The following is a 23,529-nucleotide window of genomic DNA, read 5'->3' as shown; positions in this document are numbered from 1 at the left end:
AAAAAAAAAAAAATCTAACTATTTGTTTAAAGGGTCAGGCTTTACAGGGTTAAACACTACCACTGTTGTTTGGAAACCCCATATACCCCAAACCACTGCTTTCCAGGATATTGAAGGGACTGTTTTTTTCTTTACCTGATTAACTCATTGGCTGGTGGAGTTCGTCAATCAATATCAGGCTTGTGAACTATTGTACGTGGAAGTGATGCTCTCTTTGGCTAAGAGATCAACGTAGATATGAGAAGAAGATGTGAGACAGGGTATATGCTAAAACTCTGAAGTTGGTTTCAATACCTTTTTCAGACTTTTAAAAAACTTTAAAAAGTTCAAAGACTTTGTCGCAACTTTGAGTTGTTGTTGGCAACCCCTCTATAACAGTTGCAGTTTGGATTTTAACAGAAATTATACCAGCTGAGTAAGAATAAAGCTTGAAACAAATCTATTTTCTATTCTATTTTGTAACTTTATCGGTCAAATGTTTAACGTCCCAACCAGGGGAGAGTCGCAAGGAGGAAAATAAATACTCATGGATATTTTTGGAGTCATAGCTTGAATACCTATAACATTTAATACCTCATAAAACCACAATTAAGACTTTTAAATACTTTTTAAGGGCCTTAATTTTCCCAAAATTGATTTATCAACTTTTAACTTTTTTAACACCGTGAGATGACGGAGACATATCAAGATATTACAAGTCAGAAAAGTTCAGGCAGCTCATGCTCGAACTGAGAACGTGTCACTGTAGTTTGGAGAGGAGTGTTGCTATCACAGTTTTGAACTTCCAAGATGAGCATTAGCTAAAAAAGAAAGTCTGTTTTCTCTGTTTTTTTTAAATCAAAAACAGGAAGTGAGTTGTGAAATTAAAGAGTCTACTCTTCTTTTGGTAGTTTCTGTGTTGGGTCTCGAAGGTCCGGCAAAATGCTCTGAAAATGGCTTGCAGCATACATTTTGTAATGCTGGTAATGGCATGTAAAGACCAATATCAGACTAGACATGAAATATCCAAAAGAGGGCGCCAAAATCCCCATGAATCCTGAGCTTCTTAGCTTTAAACCAAAATTAAAGCCCTGTTTCCACCAAGCAGTCTGGTTTAGATCAATACAGTTGGAATCGGTTAAGCCTGCTCCTGTTTGCGGTTCCACAGCCTACCGTGCCCCCTTGTGGTAGGCGGCATATAAGCTGGATGCTGATAGCTGCATCAGTTACATAACAGCGTGACGCCATAGCAGTGCGTCACAGTGAGCAACGGTGGAAGACATCCAGCATTTTGTCCTCTTTGTTAATCACATATATGACTTATTCAGTTGTTAACACCTTGATTTAGAATAAACATCACCTCCACTGATAAAAAAAAACCCCAAAACATTCATATTTAACTGTAATTCTGTCGTTGTTGACTTTTCCAGAGTAAACAATCCTCCCTCTGTTCTTCATCTCTGTTTCTTACAGCTGTGTCTGAACCTCTGAAGTCTTCAATAATTCATTTACTGCTCAGCCTGTTTCATGTGAGCTGTAGCTCTGCTGGGCTCAAACCTATTCCACCCAAAGCTGTTATCCCGAGGCTAAACACAAACACACCCACGCTGTTGCTTCAGGCCTCTCTATACATTACATATTCTACATCAGTGAGGCGGCAGCAGCGAGCCCACCCACCGTGCCCTCCTCCCTGTGCCCTCTCACACGGCTACACACACCCCGAGTATCGGGCAGCAGAGATCCTCTCTACCTCTGTTAGACGTAGAAAATAAAACGATGGATGCAGATTTATGGCCATCAGAGAATTAGAAGCAGAAGAAACTCTTGTTTTCTGTTAATTCTTCGAAGAATTATCAGTCGTTTGCCAATTTTTCCTCGAGCTCTCCACAAAGAGGCTGAATAGTTTTTCCAGGACTTTTTTTATTATGTACTTACACAGGTAGAGGCGGCCTTGAGTTTCAGACTGACTGCGTTTTTGTCCTGGACTGCCTCTTTACTGACACAGACGACATCGTCCTGTGGAACCGGCTGCAGAAAGAAACCACAGTATCATCAGCAAAATGCTCAAACTTGTTCCCAGTGTGAATACGTAAACTTGAATACCTTCCTACCTTTGGTACAATGTTGGGCCCATCACCTCGAGCAGGAATAGGAGGCTGTGTCTCTGGTTCCACTTTGGGTGGGTTAGTTTGTACATCCACTGCGGCCTCAGCGCCTTCATCAGCTGGTACCTGCTCTGGTTCAGGGCTGATGTTGTCGTCTCCTCCTGCAGCGTCAGTATCTGCTGGTGCTGCTGTTGTCTGATCATCCTGATCGTCCAGAGGTCCCACGGTCGGTAAAATCATAACTTGTGGATCTTCGTCTGTCTCTGCAAAAATCAGCAATACGACGTCAAAACAGTGCAAATGTTTTCATGCGATGGCAAAAGAAGCAGATCACACACTGTTCAGTTTAAGATGTGATTTGATTTGGTTTTACTGTTGATTCTGAAATGTAATGTCAGTAGACATCATTGACTTACAAATGCATAGAAATTAGGAGTGGGAGAAAAAGATAGAGGTATCGAAGTATGGTAATTTTCTTGTTTATTTATTTATTTTTTTGTTCAAGAAGCTTTTTTTCTAAATTCAAATCCTTCATTTTAGTCTTCGTTTATAAGCTGGGTTGTAAAAAAGTTGAGATATCAGCTCCCCTGAATAAATCCTAAATACTTACTCACATGTGATGTTACTTTTTCACATGGTCTGGTGTTCAAAAAGCTGACTAAAAAATCTCAAAAAATAAAAATAAATCAAAGAATTGCCATTTAAATAAAAATTGGCACCTAAAAAAATCATAAAAGAATGAATGAAAGTGAGTCAGGATAATTCTAAATAGACAGATGCGTAATTAAAAATGTGACCCTTAAAATGCATGTTGTCATATAGTTAGTAGTAAACTCAAGTATTTAATTTAAGGTTTGATATTTTCAGTATGATAAGGCTGAAAAACTGTCAAACTCATGGTTCATGTTTAATGCATTTAGTTAATTCACATTTTTATCAACTACTGAAAGTGTCAGTACGTCATGTATTAAGTTTAAAGAGTATGTGTTTACATTTTCCTAGAGTTGGTCGTCGTCATCTGTGCGTACCATCGACCAGCAGACCCCAACCTTTTTTGCTCCACAGACCGATTTAAAGAAATTTTCCAAAGATGTTGGTTTTTTGTCCATTTTGCTAGTTTGGGGGGTTTGGCGTCAAGAATGAGTAATAGACAGGTATGACATAGAGAATCCGGTCATTTTTAAATAAATCAAACTTAAATAATGTAAGTTGAGTATTTTTTATGTGCGGCCCGGTACCAATTGACCAACGGATTGGTACCAATCAGTGGACCTAGCAGAATCTGATATTACGCAAACTTTGAGCTTCCTTTTGAAAAGCTGTCAGTCACATGACTTGAGTTGTGTCTCCGATTGGACCTTAGATGAGCTTATTATCTTATAAACCACTAAGTTGAAAAATTGACCCCTTGTGCAGTGTGTCCCAATAGCAAAAGCAGCATTTCAGGCCTAAGCTGTTTTTTGAACCAGGCTGTAAATATGCTTTTGACGCCATACAAATTTGTTCAAGTCTTGCCAGCCTCAAGCAGATTCTCGATGAACAGCAACTTTTGGGTCTTCAGCACAGGCTTCAATTTTCTAAACCGGATGTTGCCCCTTGGTGCGTACGCATAGTCTTAGAAAGTTCTGCTTTTGTTTGAAGTGTAAAAATGAATTTAAGGAAGAATATACTGGGGAATCCAAGATTTGTGCTTCAAGTGTTTGGATGCACGGTTTAAGCACATGTACGTACTGCTAGTGAATTTGGCCCATGTTGTTGAGACTTCATGTGGTTATATGAAGCTGTCGCCACGTGCAGGAAATACCTATTGGAGCCACTGACTGTATATAGAGTGGACAGCGTGGCTCCGCCATTTATCATTGTACAGTTTTGAAGCCAAAATTCCCCGTCACAGGCGCCGCCATTGGTAGCAGTTGTGCAGCCAGATTCTGTGCAGTAGAGACTGTGAGAGATTCTGGGAGAATCTGAGTGGAGCTGGGTGACAAAATAATATATTTTTTTCTTTCACAAGTCTAATCTCGTTTTTAACCTCCCGACATATTTTACAATCCCCGAAAAAAATACACAAGAACGGCAGCTATCAATTATCGTTAAACATGACGTAAAACCTTGTTTTTAACCTCTTATAACTAATGAAAACAAAACTTTGCAAAAAAGAAAAAAAAAAGAGGACTTGAATACAAGGCAGCCAAATGATATCTTCTAATCACCACAATATTTGTATGTGAGAAACATTTCTACGAGGTGTATTAATTTTTTAAAGTTTGACCACAGCCCATCTGGAATGACTGTGGAGCCGGATTTTTTTACCTATACTGCAGCCAGTCACCAGGGGGAGCAGTTTTTGTGACAACTTCACGTCAAGCCGAGCAAGATGACGTCCATTTTTTTTTTTATAGTCAATGATTGGAGCTGGCAGAAGAAATTTTCTGGTATCAATCCCCATGAAACAGATACTTTGTGAGGAGGGTAAAGACTTTATATAAGCTGTAATTAGGTGTCAATAGTAATTAATAATAACTAACCCATTTTATTATTCTGACCCATAAAAAATATGCTTCACCAGTGATTTCTTTTCTTCTGCCAGTCAACCTTCCCAATGAGTCAAATTGTTTCTAGTCATGTGCACAGCAAAAAGAAATGTAGGAGTTGGGATGGGCCGTACACTTCACATGTAAAAGTTGTCATTTTTTAATGTGTTTATGGAACCAGCAGTTTAACGTACCAGAGGCTGGAGTTGTCTGGGGTAACATGTCGCCTCGTACGTATGCTTCTGCCGTCCTCACGGCTGCCGTCGAACCCGTGATGACTTCATCGTCTTCTTGTGCCATAACTCCAGCTGTAAAATCAGAAAAAAAAGATAATGTTATTCAATTTGTGACTGCCTCGGAGCTTAGAAATGCATTTTTTAGAATCCACCAGTTTCAGCAGAGGAGCTTTTCCTCCATAAAACCCATTGGTGGACTCATTCCTCTGCTCAGTCTGAGCAAATAAACCATCCCTCAGTACAAGACCAGGACTAATCCCAGCGGACCAAAGCTCTGACCTCCTGTTCACTCCCACTGGGATGAATGCTATGAGCCTCACAGGGAAATCTGTCAACTGGTATGATAAACATTGCTGACTTGTGCCAAAAACCTGAAACTCTCAAAGCCTCACAGTAGCCTGTCAACTGAAACAGAGCTCTGTGTATGATTGAATGCTTTTTTATGATCGTCTGTCAGGCTCTCCATTTTTCAAACTTTTCTCAAACTAACATTTTTTTCTTGGATGGCTACACTTGAAAACTGCAGGGCATTTTCTCATTATTGTCCTGCAGACACTCTCTAATAAAGTTTTAAAGTGAGGGTCTCACTCACAGCTCCCAGAGAACATCATGCAATGTGCAAACCTCAATTCCCCTCCTCATGTATGAAGTCATGCAGGGTGTGAAAGCCCTCAGACAGCTTTCTTTGTACCCAAGAGGGAGAAGAGCTGATAGATCTCGTTGCAGCAGATAACTGATGCTCTCAGATGTCTGGATCACATCATGAAGTCTCACTTTGAAGTGCAATTTTCTCGCTCTGAGGTGGTCAAAAAATCCTGCGGTCACAGTGACTCACTCCACAAATGAAATACACAAAAAGAGCTTCAGAATAAGAAGAGTGGAGCTGTTGAAAATATCACTCTCCACGTTTTTCTGACAGAATCATGCCACTGCTTCCCGTTTCCAGGAGTCGTATGACTTTCAGGCAGCAGTTGTTAGGTACTGGTTCAGGATGTTTCCAGTCTGGTCAGCTGGGACTTCACCCGTCATATTTTTTAACCTGGACGTCTTCCAGAGCACGTTTTCTTTCTGTTACTAAGCCAAACCCTCTCTGATCTACTCGAGTCAGGTGATGAGGTTCGTACCCAGAAGTGGAGCCAGAATACCCAGCATACCTCCCTTCAACCCAGGTTCCCCTCTTTCTGTCTAACAACAACAGAATGACCTCACTGTGAAAGCATTCCCATAATGCCTCACTGCTGCAGATCTCATTACTCCTCGCTCTGCTTCTGCTCAGACGCTGGCAGATTGAGTTTGTGATGGATTCAGGTTGGTGATGCAGTTTGCTGCCCCCTGTTGACCTTCATTTTCCTGCAACTCCTGCCTGTGTTCACTTTAGACTGATTTCACACAATGGCTTTGTTTTTGATTTATTCAAAGTAGACTGAAAAACATAGACTTAAGTTATGTGGTCAGATTTCTGAAAACTAGAAATTATTTTTACTGTTCCCTGAAATGACGAACTACAGGTGCTTTCAAAACGTACCAATATGGCCGTTTTTCACAGCTTTGAACTTGTGCAGTTTGTCAAGTTTATGTGAAATAATCAATTAATCTAAGCGACAAGCGCTGCGTTGATTTTGGCGCCCTCTGTGGACAAAGCAGGTCATTGCATCCCTTTTTTAGGTTTCGTCTTGTGAGTGTGTAAGAAAACTACTTTACTGCTGTTTTAACAACCTGTTCTTATACACTGTTTCATCTAAAGCTGTAACTCGTCTGAATTCTTGTTGCAGAAAAGTCTTATCCATTGGAAGCAGTTTGGGTTAAATGCTTTGACTGGATAAGTGAAATAAAATACTCAGAACATTCGTAAAGTGAGTCATTTTCTATGGCTATAAGTAAAAAGGTGCTGTTTGAATGACAGCAGTTTAAGAATTAGACGCAAAAGTATTGTTACATTTTGGCCTATCGTTAACATGGAAACAACGTTTTATCCAACCTAAAACGGAAACTTTTGAAAACAGCCCCCAAAGTGGAATTTTTCTGAAAACGCCGCTGCCACCATTACCGTAACTGTTACCACAAACGTTACCGTAAATCCTGACTATTCAGTGACTTAAGAAGCGAAAACTTATCAAAAAGTGAATCCAAATCTTACTGCAAAACAAAATAAAAAACAAAGTTTTTATTTGGCTGCCTTCCGCCCACAGGTGAGCACCACACTCATACTTCTGCCTAAAGAGGGCACACAGAAAAACTAAAAACAGATCTGATTAAAATGCAGAAAATTTAAATATGGCTTCTAAATTGACGTCACACTACACTTTGACAAAAATTCAAAGTGAAGCAACATAATGTACTTCTGTTGCACCATCCTCTGTTTTGTTTATTAGCAGCTAGCCAGACTACTTCCAGTTCATGGAAGAACAGGAAGTGGTCACGTGGAGTGTGTCTTTGCAGTTACAGCACCAACTACAGGCCTAAAATGCACATGACAGCATTTTCAGTCCCTCTGTGTTTATGTAGATTTTTTTCACTGTAGTTTTGGCCCCGTTTACATGACAACATTTCATCTGAAAATGCTAAAATGCAGTGAAAAGAAATCTGCATTTTCACAGAATCGCAGAGGGGCTAAAACGCTGTAGTAAGCATGCCAGGCCTGTAGTTGGCCCAGTAACTACTTTGTCCAGGAGCAGCTTTTGGTAGATCTCCACCCAATAAATGCTAAGTGCAGAAGTGGAGCAACAGATGCACATTTTGTTGAAAGACAGTCAGCAGATTCAGCAGATAGAGGAACACAAGTACATCACGGTAGTCCAACACGATCGTAACAACAATACTGTTGTATGCTCTTGGGTGAAGCGGAGCGTTTCAGAAAAATTCCACTTTAGAGGTCTTTTTCAAAAGTTAGCGTTTTAGTTCGGCTGAAACACTGTTTTAGTGCAAACAAAAGGCTGAAACTAGGGATTGGTACCGAATTAGGTACTTTTATTGGTACCGACCAAATTCTGTCAAAAGTGCCGGGTATCAATTCATGTAAAATTAAAAGGTACCTAAATGCATCCTTGTGACTGTGAGGGAGTGGAAGAGTAGCCAATTTTCCATGCTGGACATGAACACAGCATTGCAAGTTTATATAATGAAGAATAAATATGTGTTGTTGAAAAAAATGTATCTTATTACTAAACAAATTGGGATTTTTTACCACATAAACACAAAAAGTACTGAAAATTGTTATCGTTGAATACCAGTACCAATCGCCAGGTACCGGGCATCAGCACCGTATTGTTTCAAATGTGAAAGGTACCCATCCCTAGCTGAAACCCAACAATATTTTTGCGTTTCATCCTAAAAACAAACAGTCCCTTTGTTTTTGGGTAAAACGTTGTGTAAACGGGGCCTAAAAGGACTCTTTAAAAACCAATGAGTGATGTCATAAAGTCTACTTCCATGGTTTACACAGAGTAAAGTGGTCAATATATCAACAAGGGCTGTCCCCTAGGAGTCAATGATTTGAACTAACAGTCCAGAGGACAAGATTTGTAAGGACCTTTGGCTTCCTGTGTCGCAGGAACTCGAACAAACATGAGTGTTAGTGAATTATGGGACTGGTCTGGGTTGACTTAGGAGAGTGGTGAAAAGTTCACAGTTGTTTAAAAAAGAGACTTGTAGTTTCTTTCTTGGGGTCACTTCCCAGACAAAGGCACTCCAAACTAGTGCCCAGGTCAAGAGATCAGATCTGACATGAGGCCGGTGCTGTCTCCTCCCTGTCGTCTCACAGTCACAGTGAGACGCTTAAGGTCTTCACACATGCGGCGCATATAATCACACAGAAGTGCCACAGAGACACATGTCCACAGACTTCCTCTGGTAAATCATTGTGACAGACAGGTGCCACCAGGACAGAGTAAACAGTGTGTGTGCTGTGAGAGCAGATGGAGCAGTAATCTCCGTGGAGGTCTTCTGGTTGTGTCAGCAACTGTCTGTTGCAGCTGTCTGTCAAGCAGGGAGAGAAAACCCAGAGTTTGTTCCAGGTTGAAGTAAAGAAGGAAACTTTGGCGGGCTTTTTCAGTGTGTGAGTGAGACCTACTATAACAGCAGCTAACTCACAGACGTGCTCAAGTTTCACTACGGAGACAGTGTTTCCTAATTTAGTGCCTCATGGCGTCTTGGGTTTACTATTAAGAGCATTAGTGTGGGTGTGGACTGGCAACAGGTCAAGGACTCCCTAACCTTGTTAAGGCTGTCCATTAGACTCAGTGGTCTGCAGCCGGGAGGAGCCTCAGCTGCCAACCCTCAGCTGCCTCTGGGTGGTCCGTCTGTTTATTTCACCGGAAAGGATGAGGTTTAAATTGGTTGGGACAGTCAGGCATAAATCAGGTTTAGTCAGACAAATGTGACACACAGGAGTGTGAGCCTGAAATGTGTTGTTGCAGCTCTGTGATCCCGACATGTTGCCAGGTGATTTGTTGTGGACTTTGGGGGTAACATCCTGTCAGCGGTGTTGTTAAGTGAAACAGAAAGATGATGGATGCTGCGGCTGATGGGTTTGTTTAGTTTTTGGTTACAGTCTGGGGTAGATCCTGTGGTAAAGACAGGATATTGATTCCCATTTCCTTCACAATGTAGAAAACCACGATGGCACTGATATCATTTTAACACACTATCCGTGTTTATCCACTAAAAGACAACATTTTTTAGTCTTATGCTAATGATGTCACTTCGCCACAGGCACACTTGTAAAACTGAGCTGCTGCTGTTTCTGAAGTAAAGCATGTTTGTTACACTCTGTACACAATAAGACACTGCCTGTTTTTGTGCAGTGCTGCCAACAAAACCAATAAACTCCATCCAGCTCTGACCATCACTCATCACACACAAACAAACTCTCCTGACACACCAGAGCCCTGCGGGAATGAAACCTCGGCGTATAATTGCTCCTTATGACCAACATTTACAGAAACAGCCTGATCCAAGTGACTGCTTTTTATTGTTTTGTTTTTGTTGTAGACCCAAAGTCGGGTTATTATTTCTTTCAGGCGGACTTTTTTCAAGGCTGAAGATGATATTGCTTGAAGGACATAGATTTAGAGATAATGACTCAGCTGTCTACCAGAAACCCTCAGATACGAATGTGATATACCCTTCATTGTAGACAGGTTGACATATTCCTATGTGACTATCAATATTGTGTGACTTTTATTTGTACATTTAAAAAAAACAAAAAAAAACTAACCTGTAATCAATTTGAGCTGCAAGAAACAAGCTAAATTCATGCCAGCTGTAACCTAGCTAACAGCTGGCTGCTTTTCTTGACATCCAGTTTTTAATTTTAACCTGCTTTTTCAGGTGTTGCTGATGTTTTTAGCGTCCTACATCAAAGGCTTACAATTTTGCAGCTTTATGTGTAATACTAATGCTAGCTAACTAGCTCACCATTTTAGCTAGCAGTACTCTGTTATCCATAGCCCCGTTTCCACCAAGCAGTCTGGTTTAGATCAGGATGGTTTGGTACAGGTTGGATTGGTTTGGTAGGCGGCGTGTAAGCTGGAATGCCGATAGCCCTATCGGTTAAATAATAGCGTGACATCATAGCAGCGCAATACTGCTAATAAATCCAACAAAAAAAAAGAAAAGTGACACAGTAAACAAAGAGCAACGACAGAAGACATCCAGCAATTCATCTTCTTTGTGATTAGCATGTGTCTCTTTGTTACAAAGCGCAATCAAGCTTTGTTTCTGTTTTTCTTGTTTCTGTCCCACGTTAAGTGACGATTCTTTCAACCAATCAATGGTTTGCAGTGTTGTAGCTCCACCTTCCGAGATTGGATCGGTTCAGTCTGGCACCCCTATGTAAGGGTCCCAAAAAGTGAGACGTCTCGTCTCGGTTATTTGGGGATCTGTCCTAGGATTAGTCGAACTGAACCACTTGGTGGAAACTGAGCTTTGAAGTATTTCTTTGCAAACTTACGCTAAAAGTCGCAGTTATTACTTTTTATGCTTTGTGGAAGGAGCACAAAGAAATAAGTTAAATAGGCGCTAACTTTTCCTAGCTAACGGTTTGTTTTTTTTCTGCTGCTGTATCTGCTTAAAAAAATCAGGAAAGTTCATGTTTTTACTTAAACTTCATTGTTTTACTTGCTTTCAGTTTTAAGATCTTACCTAAAAATGAGACACGAAAGAAAACATAATGCTTCATTTTTGGGATGCTTGTTGGACCTGAAACCCGGTTTTGAGAAAGCCTACTGGAGACGTTCCTAGGGACCTCACTGATGCACCCTAGGAGTAGTCGAACCTATGGCTGAGTTCTACAAGAGTTTTGTCCCATTTTGCTGAAAGTTTAAAAAAAAACCCTTTTTCCCTGCCAAAATGGCCTTGCATAAAAACCTTTTTTTCAGAAAGTTAGACTTGAAATCCAGTTTCTCCTTGGGATGTGCCCTGACTTTTTGCGAGCTTGAAGTAGCACACCCTCTACGCTAAGTGCTGCATTGCAAAAAAAGTTCCTTTTGGTTGCTCAAAACTGGTCACGCCAGGTAATATATATTTCTTGTTAGGTTACTGATGTGTTGTAGTAACACCTAGCAACAAGCTAAGTTTTGGTCAGCCAGCTCGTGTCTTCAACATCATCAGATAAACTCATTTTTCTAACCCAAACCCTTTTTATTACAGTGGGAAAGTTTCCAGTTAGCACACTCTCTGACCCTCTAACCTCCTCTTCGTTCATTTAGCATGAGCCACAACCAAGAGCTGTCATTCTCCAGCTTTACTGAAACATTTCAGTGGTTCATGCTGTATATCAAAGATGTTGACGTTCTCTAACTCTTGCATCACTCCCCTCTAACCCACACAGACTTGTCATTCACTCCTCGTCTCTGTGTCTCGTACAGAAGAATCAGAGAAATCAGTCATCAGTGATGCGTCTTGCTATCCTTGCACAAACATGACGAACCTAACCAACCCTGACTCCATATGCTGCGCAGCGTTGGCCCTGGCTTCATTGCTCTCTTGAAGATTTTCCCACCATATTTCCCTGAGTGATGGCTGTGGTCTGGAAATGCTCTGCCCCACACCCCCCATCTCCTGGGACTCCGGATGGAGGAATGTGGCAGGGTATGTAGGAAGACAAGCCTCCAGCTCAACGCCCTCTTCTCTCCCAACCCTCCCTGTCTGCTCGCCCTGTCGCAGTCACGCACAGCTAATCCCAGGCATCTTTGGAGGTGAGGCGGTGAGACGTAGCCTTCAGCCTTCACACCTCTCCTCCTGTGGGGTGTAATGTAAAGAGAAGTGCTTTATGGGAGCCATACAGCAACACCTACATCCTGTGGAGGGGGGTTAGAAAGCTTTGCATGCTTTCAGTCTATCAAGGCTGCATGTAAGAGCGTTACATGTCATCTTTGCATAACTTCTAGTTGTATTCATTCTTGTGGCTTTCTCATTATGACCACAGGCTTACAATTTTTCAAGTGGAGTACTTGTAAGAGACAGAATTCATAGAAAAATATTGAGTGCTTTTGAGTCGCCACATTTACAAGGTGACTACTTTATTCAGCTGTAAGCTAAGCTGCACCACTTTGTTCCCAGTTAGCAAGTTGTAGAAAGTAAAGGGACCCAACCTCATGGGATCTAACCTAAACAGACTATTGATGGGGGGTTGGCTATGAAGACATTAACCTACTTTTTAGAGGCTAAACCATTTCCACCCCCTTTATATTGCTTTATATTATAAAATTAAACCTAGCTAATGTTAGCATCATGTATCTCTTGCCTCCTCTAGTTAATGATAGTTTGCTTAATGAAAAGTAGAACATTTTTGTAGCTAAGGGGCTGTTTACATGACAATGGTTTTAGGATGAAACGCAAAACTATTGCTGGGTTTCGGTTGCTCGTTTACATGGAAACTGTGTTTTTGCCGACCTACAGCACAATCGTTGCTGTGTAAACAGTAAGCAAGAGTTTTTAGTGGAAACGCATACAACAGGACAGTACCGTTGTTACAATTGTCGCGGACTTCCGTGTCGTGCTTGTGCTGTTCAGTCTACTGAATTTGCTAACTGTCTTTAACAAAATGAGCATCTGTTGCTCCACTTTTGCACTCAGTATTCACCAACACACCAGATTATCGGCTCAACTCTACTTCAATAGAGATCTACCAAAAGCTGCTTCTGGACAAGACAGTTATAGCGCCAACTACAGGCCTGGCATGCCTACTGTAACACTTTCAGTCCCTCAGCATTTTTGTGTAAATGTAGATTTTTTTTCAATTTAGCGTTTTCAGATGAATCCAAGGAGAAACATCTGGTTAGTAAAAATGAAGCCTTTGCATAAGTGCTAAAACTCGCTGTTCATCCAGAATCGGCTTGAGGCTGGCTGCAGAAGGACCAGAAGTCAGGTACACACCCAGCCATAAAAACTGAGTTTTTAAAAGCATAGTTATATTTACAGCCTGGTACAAAAACAGGTTGGGTCTAAAACTCTGATTTCACTATTGGACACACTGTACAGTGAGTGACTTGTTTTCTATCTCTGCGGTTTAGGAGTTTTTGGCATCAATTGATTTTCCAATCAGAGGGACAGCTCAGGTCACATGGCCAGCGGGCGCCCCGTAGCTGCTCAAAGACGCGGATTGGCTTCATTTCACGGTTTCAGAAACAGACAGGTGACATCACAAAGGCTACGTCAATGTTTTGAATAGTCAATTGTTGCGTAAACAGGGCTTAAAAAAACTGTTAGCTAGCTCTGTAACTAACTTGGAATTTGAGGAATTTGGGACTGTGTCCAGAATTTAGGAACATTTAACAAGGATTTTTTTTATGCTGTGTTTTATTAGCAGACTGTCCCAAAAAATGTACTAGGTCTTAATGAGGTCTGTGTTAGTTTACAGTATAGCGGCCGCATTATGGAAATGGAGATTCAACTTCTCTTTCAATAAATCTAAGGCAGATGAGCTGTACTCCTTCAAAATTGGGCCAGTTATAAAATCTTATTCTGCATTTGCTGCCCTTAATAATGAAACTAGAAATCAGATATCAAGACCAAAATTATTGTTTGTAGCAGGCTGTAGCAGCATGTTTACATCTGCTGTAATAATGGCCATTTTATTATTGAGTTGATTAGATTTCCTTGGCTTTTGGAACCTATAGCGTTTTTGCATGACTCTATTGGTTTGATTTATTTAACACTGGAAGTTGCCACTTTGCTATAAAATATTCAATTATTCAAAAAACAGTATGTTGTTTTATTAACTTGAAATATTGCAACATGGTTCTTTTTCATTCTTTTTTAATGTCACATCTCTTGTTGGTCAAATCTGAAGCGGTAAAATGATCATGGCATTAATTTGGTAAAGTTTGTCCTGTCTTAAACTCTCTCGTTAAAAACGGTCGCACCTTTAAAACTGTTCCTTTTACCTCTGGGCCCCAGCGCTCTCCCTGTTTAGGTTCAGGGACACCCTGTGCTGTGTAATGGGCCATAGTGAGGTGATAATGATCTGTTCTCGTTACTGGACCACCGTGTTTAAAGTCGTGATGATTGACTCTGCGAGCACCTTTCCTGCTGCACACTGAGAGCGATAGCTACCATACGACACAGTCCTCTTATTGAGATCGGGACGTGCAGTTCAAGTCTGACTTTTTAATCCACTAATTTAAGTTTTGGCTTTGACAAGTCCCACACCGCGTCTCTTCAAGCTGAACTGACGTGTTTGAACTTCTTTAACTGAGTGTGTGTCTGCTCAGCGTGGACAGCTTCTATAAACACTCTCTAGATATATCGCCCTTTTTTCTATAACTGCATGTCCTGGAAATATTCCTTATGTCTCTATCTGTGGGATAAATGGGTGCCTTGCACGGTGCTGATAAAGCAGAGACTGTGGGAAGGAAAAGCTCAGACCGCACATAATGAGATTCCCTCGGATTCCCATGATGCATCATCGTTAGGTCAACTAACGTGTACATCAGCTTCAAAAATATGCTGCTTTTAGGTAAATCAGGGGTTAAAAGTTGTAAATGGAGTAGTTTTTATATAATGTAACACAACTGGGACAATTAGTCTGAGCAAAAATTTGAGGAAAAATGTCACAAAACTGCCCTCAAGTGCAATTTTCCTCCTTTCTTCTGCCTGGACTTCAATTTGCAAAGTCAAACGACCTCTTTAGAGGCCGTCTGACATCACTTTGGCGAGGAAATTTGATCCAGTGGCTCACCTCCTCCTCCGTTCAAACCCTCCTGCATTCAACCAGAAGTTGATTTCAAAGAAATTTCAAAAGCAGAGGCAAAATAACGCATGAAATCACTCCGCAATAGCTTGTAATGTCCAAGTTTGTCAACCTCACCTTCTGTAATTGTTCCTTTTTTCGTAAAATGTCGTTTAATAAAAAGCATAAACGCTTGCAGATGGATTCAGTTTCCTTTTGAAGTTAATTAAAGCGTTTGTAGTTGCAAAACGTCCCCAGTGTTGCCTCTTCTGTCTTCCAGAGACAGTCTGCGTGTTATTACAATCATCATTCATTAAGTTTGTTTTCTTAATTTATCGTCCCGTTTTAACTCTCAAAGAATCTGATTGTAAGAGTTAAGAGCGTGCGGAGGAATGTGACATTGGAGCTTTTAGTCCCCTAGGGTTAAACATGCTCTGCAACCCTACACTCTCTGAAACAACACACTGCTGACCCCACTATCTTGACCCCCCCTGCGTCGCCCCACCCCGCCCCTGTCGGTCCTGTCACAGCGATTAATAGCAGAGCCGGGCCCATTCTTCTCTCCTGGCAGAAAGGCAACTGGATCTCATGGTTTCAATCAGGCAGGCAGCACTTACTTCACCCACTGCAGCGCTCACCCCACCCCAGCCAACCCACCCCACCCCACCCCCGGGCGTCTGCAGCTCCTTATCGAACGCATGATGCCTGTTCCTGGAGGAGCACAATCAGGAAACATGACATCTGCTTCCAATTGGGAACATTATATCACCCCCCTCTCAACACACACACACACACACACACACACTCACACACACACACATGCTCACAGTTACCCATTACAGTTTCACTGCCTTGTGCATTACCTGGAACGGGCCTGTCTGCTTTGAGAGTGTGCAGGTAGACTGTGAGGGGGATTCTGTTGCAGCTGTAGCTCACAGGATCAACTTTGATTTAGTCCAGGGAGGATTTGAGCTGCACCACATCTTTAGCAAATCTACCGACGTCATTTCTTACACATCAGGGGAGATAGTGTTGAAATAAAACAAGTTATATTTAAGCTAAGTTGGTGGTTTGTCAACTTCCTGGATCGACTGTCTGCTGGGTTTTAGCAATTTCAAGCTGAACTTGAAACTTTGAAATTACATCAGCTACTTTTTGACTTTAACACAGCCCATTGTTGTGCCGTTTCAGTTTTAAAATTTGTTCTTTTTACATGAACAAAATGCAAAACAAAAGTAAGTTTCTTCATCCAATGACTTAAATTTCATAATTCATAAAATATTGTAGATTTTTTAATTTCAAGTAGAAAATTTTCTACCAAACATCGAGAACTTATTGCATTCTTGAAATGAGCAGCTCTCAGCTTGTGTTGAATCAGGATGTGTGCATAAAGTTCATACATCACTATCTGATAATTAGCATCAAAGTTAAGCATCAGCAAAGAGACTTATTAATATTTTTATCAATGTAGCCCCAAAATGCTCCAGTAGCTTTAGTTAATGCCGGCGCAGTCCAGGCCCATTTTCACACAGAAAATTTCTGTGCCACTAACACTCCAAAATTTCCAACCAAGTCAAAACAAAGTCAAACTTAGAAAGAAAAAAAAAAAACACCAGGTAGAAAATGTCTCACATTCATATGCCGTGGTGATATGAAGATATAATTGAGCTGTGTTATGTTCAAGTCCTCTTTTTGCTAAAATCTTTCTATTTCATCAGTTATTAGAGGTAAAAAAAAAAACAAAAAAAAAACAGGGCTCCAGGCAAGATGATTGACAGCTGCCATTCTTGTGTAATTCCTTCAAGAATAGTGCGATACTTGTCAGGAGGGAAATCCAAGACGAGATTAAGGCCTTTGCACACTGAGTCCGTTTTTTTTGTCGGAAACTAACGTACGATAAAAAATAAATTTGATCCCATGTTTTGTCAATCATGTTTGCACACTCGCTCTGAAACTTTGGTCCATCATTATTTTTCTTGGAACAGGTTCAATTTTTTGTGTTTTTTGGCATCCACCCAGCTCATTTCCTGGGTAGTTTGACTATTGAGAGACACCGTAGGCTACTTGCAACATCACATTTTCTGGCATACTTTTTCTACACATTTAGGGCGATGTTTAGATGATAAAAGAAGACCTCTGACTGACAGCCGTTGCTCAGGATCACTGCTTGATGATTGCATTTTTCTTGTACTGCAAATTGTTTCACAATCAATACAAAATAAGCGCATTGGATTCAGTGTGAAAGGTGTCTGTGCGTGACATTTTTTTTTCAGATTACGGATCCAAAAACACATCTGAAAAAAATGGACTCAGTGTGCAAAGACAAAGAATAAAGAAAGAAATGAAACTTAAGTTTGACACCTGGATCGACACAGATCCTCTGCTCCCTAGACTCCAAGATGGCGGCGCGTCAGGCGGGGGATTTTGGGCCTCAAAATCCACAATGGTAAAAGATTGGACCACGCTGTCCATTCTACACTCTATGACCACAACTTGTCAATTTGACACAAGCCCTGTGATTTGTCTTCTGAAAGTCATTGTGTTTCTGTAGTTACATTTCCAGAATCTCTAAACATGGGCTGAATGTTTAATCTCCTCTGACATCTCCTCTCTGCTTTTCTTTGTAAAAGTTGCTGTATTGTACATTTATCAGCTAAACTTTGACATAATTTCATTAAAAAGAAGCAAATGGAAACATGACACTGCCCTCCTGTGTTTCGGAGGACTATTGCAGAGCATCATGGACACTTTGACATACGTGGTCTTCATGGTGGCTTCAGTCCCTATTACCCCTACAGCAGTGTTTTTGTGCAGCAGAAGCCCAGGGCACACGCACCAAACACCCCCTCCCTGCTCCTCTGCTGGTTTCCTCTGCACTCAGACGGGGCCATATTTTACTTGACCAAAAACACAAATAAACGGACTCCCACCGAAAAAATCTGATATCTGTCTGCATTCACGCTTTATTTAGAGAATTTTCAGCAGGTTACTTTCACACTAAAACACCACTAAATAAGGCTCTAGTTCTCATTGTGTCGTAAAGCGGCGCTACCTCCGCTGCAGAGCCACAGCTGGCTACGAGGCGCTCGCCGCTTAGTGTATCAGTCCGTGCGCGGCGTGCCAGATATAAACAAACGCAGGTAGTCTGCCAGGACGAAGAGACACGATGAGAACTAGAGCCTTATTTAGCGGTGTTTTGGTGTGAAAGTAACGTGCTGAAAATTCTCTAAATAAAGTATGAATGCAGACAGATATCAGATTTTTTTGGTGGGTGTCCGTTTATTTGTGTTTTTGGTCAAGTAAAATATGGCCCCGTTTGAGTGCAGAGGAAACCGGCAGAGGAGCAGGGAGGGGGTGTTTGGTGCGGGCACTCTGGGCTTCTGCTGCACAAAAACACTGCTGTAGGGGTAATTTCTGCCCTAAACCTTGTGACAGGACCCGGAGTGTCACTTTAAGCCCATGCTCTCTGCCAAAAATCTCCTGATTTCTTTAATAGCCACTGTTGATCTTTGTAAGAGTGTATGTAAAAAAAAAAAAAAAGCCAAGAGCTTTAGTTGGAGCTTAGGGACAAATAGTCTGGCTCCTTTTCAGCAATCACAGACTCAGGATTCAGCTTCCTCTTCCTTCCCTTCCCATGGGTGTAATCTGCAGATCAGGGAAGATACCGGCACCTCCTGGCTGTTTGATGGAGCGGCTTGTTTGTCTGCGACGTGTCAGCGCTCATTGTACGAGAGCGTGCTCAGTAAACAGTTTAAAGTGAGGAGGCTGGAAGGAGTTCAAAGAAGGAGCTGTTAGGGAGATGAGTGGAAAAGCAGCCCCATGAAAACATGACCCTGAGTGAATTAAGATCTCATGTGTGTGTGTGTGGAAGTGTGTGTGTGTCCAGATGTCTTGGTGCCACTGCTGGCACACTTGTCTTTGGGGTTGGCTTTTGCTTCTTTTTGCGTAGCAGGAACAAGCCCTCTGCTGTTGACATTGTTCCTGTGAATCTGTGCTACATCTGTTACTTCAATGGGCTCTGCACAAACAATGATTTACATAATTACATGCTGCAGGGTTGGCAGCGAGGCTGGGCAGGGTTTGTTTCTTAACTATAGAGCCTCCTAAAACCACTTCACAGCGCAGCCAGGGCTTAAACTACATTAGGGGAAATTCTTAAGTACATTTTTCAGATGTTTGAAAGAAAATCTTCATCTTAAAGTCTCTGAGGAGAGTTTTGTCTCACTCGAAAGAAGAGAAAGACGTCAGCTACGCGCTCCTAACAGGGTTTCCCCCTGCTGATGTTTCTGATCATCTTCTGCTCAGCATCTGCGACCACGACCCCCCTCCAGGTTGTCAGAGTAACCGTTACGCTCGCTAACATCTGTGAATCCTCCTGACCTCATCACTGTAAAGTTGTACACTTCTCCCGTCTTCTTTTTTTGCTTGCATAACTTACAAGATGTGACAAGATAATTCAGACGCAGGGTTGCCGTCGGCCTCAGGAGACGTTTTATCTTGTTTTGAATTAAGCCTGAGGGGCCTATCTTGTCTTTGTTCTGCTTTCCCTGTGTTTTTATCTTTTTTTGGACATGCACATTTGGCGCATCTGCAGCTTGTCACATGTTTCGAGTTGCTCTCCGTTGGCAGCTCGTGATTTTCAGAGAGGATAAAAACGACAGCGCGCACAGAGAGCCTGATTTTTTTCTCTTTCTCTCCCTGGGAAGCAAAATAAAAGTTGAACTGCCTCTCATTCATAATGTGAAGGCCATTTCTTTTCTTTTTTTTTTTCCAAAACACATGCAGCTGCTGCCTCCCTCTGCAGATGATCTCATTTCTATAAGCTTTCTATAAGAACAAGACATGAGGTTTAAATTAAGCAGCGTGCTGTGTGATTTACTCCAGCCACAACTGAGACAAACGGAGATGATGGCGAAGCTGTAGTCAGACATCTTAGACTTTTTCCTCTTTGATTATGTCAACAAAAAGTTTCACTAATGTGCTTTTTTTTTTCATTTTCCTCCAGTGACAGAAAACTGGAGTCGTTTGTGATAACTCGTCCAGACTGAGCGACGTCTTTAAACTCTGCAAAGGATCATAAAAATGTTGATTGGTCCTGTTTTGAAGGACATCTCTGTTCCTTTGTGTGCAAAAGAAAGTAGAAGTAGCTCAAAAACTCTTCTCACTGCAAAAAAAAATAAATCTTAACGAGTGATTTTGTCTTATTTTAAGTAAAAATTGTCTCAACATGAGCAACACTGAACTTATCAGTCCAAAAAAAGTCTTGTTTCAAGCAGTTTAGAGTAGTGCTGCAACAAGGAATCGATAAAAATTGATTAGTAAAAGGGTCAACAACATTTTCCATAATTATTGTTTGTCTTCTTCCTTTTTGTCGGATTATTAAGCAGTTGGTAACTAGCTGAAGGTGCATTACCCCCACCTACTGGACTGGAGTGTAGATTACCTGGGCTGTGTGGCTGTATGCGTCACATGTAAACAGATCAGCGTGGCGGAGGAGAAGCTGAGCCGTCAGGTGAGGGAAACGAGTAAACACAAGAATAACGGCAGAGTTTGAGAGTATTTCACCATGAGTAAAAGCACACAGCGCGTTAACTGACAAAAATGACCTCTCATGGCACGGCAGTATGACTGCAATGACCCAGCACTTAAAACACAAACATGTTGGGCTCAGCGATGACGAGCCGGGAGCTCAACAGCGAGGGGAGGAGCTACAAAATCCCACATACACTCCTTTTATATGTTGTGAAATGCATGGTGTGTCTTTTAGGACTTGTTTAGTCTTTTTATTAAATCGTCAGCCCGTTTGAAAACCACGAGGAGTTCATTAAACCAACGCTAGCTTTAGCGTTAGCTGCTACAGATAGTGGTGGGGCAGAGGGGGTGAACTATTTGACCTGCAAGTGAAAAGATTGAGGACACATTTTTATTTATTTGACTTTTTGGCCCATTAACTTCTTAATCTGATGACATAACAATATATTTTCTATTATTTTGCCCATACTATTGATTCTGTAGGTGACAACACATACATCACTTTTTATACTTTATAAATGTAGTATCTAGGGATGGGTAAAAATATTTTAAAATTGATGTTTCGAAAATTTTCCTTGCCCAATTCCTCTGAATCAATTCATCTCCTGGCAAGTGAGGGCAACTGTGCGCGGTACTTAGGGATGAGTACAGAGTTAGGTACTTTTATAGGTACCGACCAAATTCTGTCAAAGGTACCTGGTACTGATTCACATAGAATCAAAAGGTACCATGTTTAGGTACCTAAATGCATCCTTGTGACTGTGAAGGAGTGAAAGAGTAGGTGATTTTACATGCTGAACATTAACACAGCATTGCAATGTTATGTATTGAGTAATAAATATGTTACACAGGAAAAAAAAAAAAAAAATTATTAACTAAATTGATATTTTTTATCATATGAACACAAAAAAGTACTGAAAATTAGTACCATTGAGTACCGATTGCCAGGTACCGGGGTATTGGTACTGTATTGTTTCAAATGTGAAAGGTTCCCATCCCTAGTGTTACTTGCGTTGTACAGACGAGGGCCACCAGAGACCAAACAGCAAAAAAATGGCAGCTAAAGCAACAGCAGCAGCATGAAGCCAGATCCTTCGGCTTTACAGTCTAAAGTTTGGGTTGTTTTATTGCTCCAAAACGTGAGGTTACATACCACATATGTTCACATAGGGCATGAAAATCCATAATCGAAGCATTTAGATCAATATCGAATCTAATCGATATCGAATCGAATCGCAACATAAGAACCTAAATCGAATCAAATTGTGAGGTTCTCGGCAATACCCAGGCCTAGTAGCATCTAGTCAGATTAAACTATGTTCATATATTTTGTTTCTTTGTATATATCTTTAAGCAAACAATATTTTGCAAATTTTGCTATTATGCATTTTCATCTTTTTTTTGAGATTAATCGATTAATCATAAAAATAATCATCAGAGCAATCGATTACTTAAATAATTGAATAATGTCTTACTACAAGTAACTTTTCTTTTGTTTCACTGGCAGATTTTTTTACTTGTTACAACAATTCAGACCTCATATTTGTCTTTAAATAACTTGAAATAAGACATTTTTCTGGACTGGTCAGGTGAATGTGGCTCATATTGAGTCTAAAAAGACATTTTCTACTGAAAATTAGACAAAATCATGAGATAAGATTTTAATTTTTTGCAGTGTACTTCCTACATTGTGCAAAACCAGTGATGCAATCAGAAACAGACAACCTGAGCTGAATTGGCCACACCCTGAAGAGATAATGAAGTGAAGATGTTCTGTTCCCTGATTGGTTTAATAAAGACAATAGCTGAGATTTTTTTTCACAGCAGATACTGAAGGTTAAAGATTGTTTAGCTGGTTTTCAGAGTCTCAAACTTCAGCCATCGGAGCCACATGTTGTACTTAAGGAGTTTAAGATCATCCCTAAAGCCTCATTAAAGCTGCCTCCAGATCGCAGAACGCACATTCACTACACACCCTCGTCTCACGCACACTTCAGCGGGCCTCACATTACAACCGGCTAAATATAAATACGCACATATCAGAAAGTCCTTGAAGACGTGGGAATCAGGTCAATAACAAAGATAGCAAAGAGTGAGAGGATCAAATGTGGTTGACTTCAATGAAAAGAAAAAAAAACTACTTCATGAGTATTTAGCCACACAGAAAGGTCAAAATCTCAGTTTCAAATCACTTTTAAGACATTTCCCCTCTTCAGTACCACACTCTTCACTCTGGAGGAATCCCTTTGTTTGCAAAGTTTATGCCAAAGTCATGTTTCCTGTGTGCATCCTCAGAGGAAAAGCACAAACATCAGAAAAAACACTTAAAGTCTCACACTCCACATTTGTTTTAGTATCTGTGCATTCCAGAGAGTAAAAGGATTGTAGGGTTAAAACCTGGATTCAACTCAAAGCCCATTCAAACAAACACTCCTCCACCCTGAACCCCACCCCTCCTGGCCCTCCCTTTTCCCTCCTTTCGTTGAGCCATTCAGACCCTGAGAAGTTGACCCCCTTTTTTTAAAAAAACTCACCGCTGAAGAGTGGGACGATGAGGAGCAAAGCCAGCATTTTGCAGAGCGCGTCTGTTCTCCGTGCAGATGATGCTGCCATTCTGGTCCTGAGCGTGCACACGTCCGACGGGTGTGTGTGTGAAAAGAAAGTGTGAGAAAGAAAAGGGTGAAGCTGCCTGAGCCGGAGCACTTTAGGGTTTCCTCTTACCTAGAGCGGGACAGGGTGGATAAAGCACCACTTGTGTTCTGTCAGTTTTTATACAGCCCCCCCCTCCCTCCTTCCTCCTCCTCCTCCTCCTCCTCCTTTGCCTCCTCCCTGACTGAGGCCCTGCCCTACACCCCGTCTTCCACTGGTTACTTTAACCCTTCCTATGTGCCCCCACCCTCCTATAAGGAGCAAGCAGATGGAGGGAAGGAGAAAAATGGGCTCTTGTTGGGATGTATTTTTAAAAAAGCCTGTTT

The 23,529-nt window shown here is 41.2% G+C and overlaps 1 protein-coding gene across 3 annotated transcripts in view; it reads right to left on the bottom strand.

Annotated features, from left to right (window-relative positions):
* Positions 1-23,308, bottom strand: part of LOC141793938 (uncharacterized) — a 32,276-nt gene extending 8,968 nt beyond the window's left edge. Inside the window, exons 1-4 of one of the 3 annotated variants that reach the window (XM_074674827.1) lie at positions 23,089-23,308; positions 4,810-4,923; positions 2,091-2,347; positions 1,915-2,007 (exon numbers count right to left, since the gene is read on the bottom strand). In XM_074674827.1, the coding sequence (XP_074530928.1) occupies positions 1,915-2,007; positions 2,091-2,347; positions 4,810-4,923; positions 23,089-23,167 (543 nt within the window). In that variant the 5' untranslated portion in view covers positions 23,168-23,308. Of the gene's footprint in view, positions 1-1,914; positions 2,008-2,090; positions 2,348-4,809; positions 4,924-5,625; positions 5,860-5,975; positions 6,079-23,088 lie in introns of those variants that run through there. The other 2 variants (XM_074674835.1, XM_074674844.1) reach the window with 2 other exon arrangements.
* Between the last annotated feature and the right edge of the window lie 221 nt (positions 23,309-23,529).

The sequence above is a fragment of the Halichoeres trimaculatus genome, unplaced genomic scaffold, assembly GCF_033239565.1.
Source record: "Halichoeres trimaculatus isolate MK-OKI-2021-1 unplaced genomic scaffold, fHalTri1.1 fHalTri1_scaffold_1, whole genome shotgun sequence".
Lineage (NCBI taxonomy): Eukaryota > Metazoa > Chordata > Actinopteri > Labriformes > Labridae > Halichoeres > Halichoeres trimaculatus.
The sequence above is the reverse complement of the archived record's forward strand: the minus strand, read 5'-3'. Positions and strand labels throughout refer to the sequence as shown.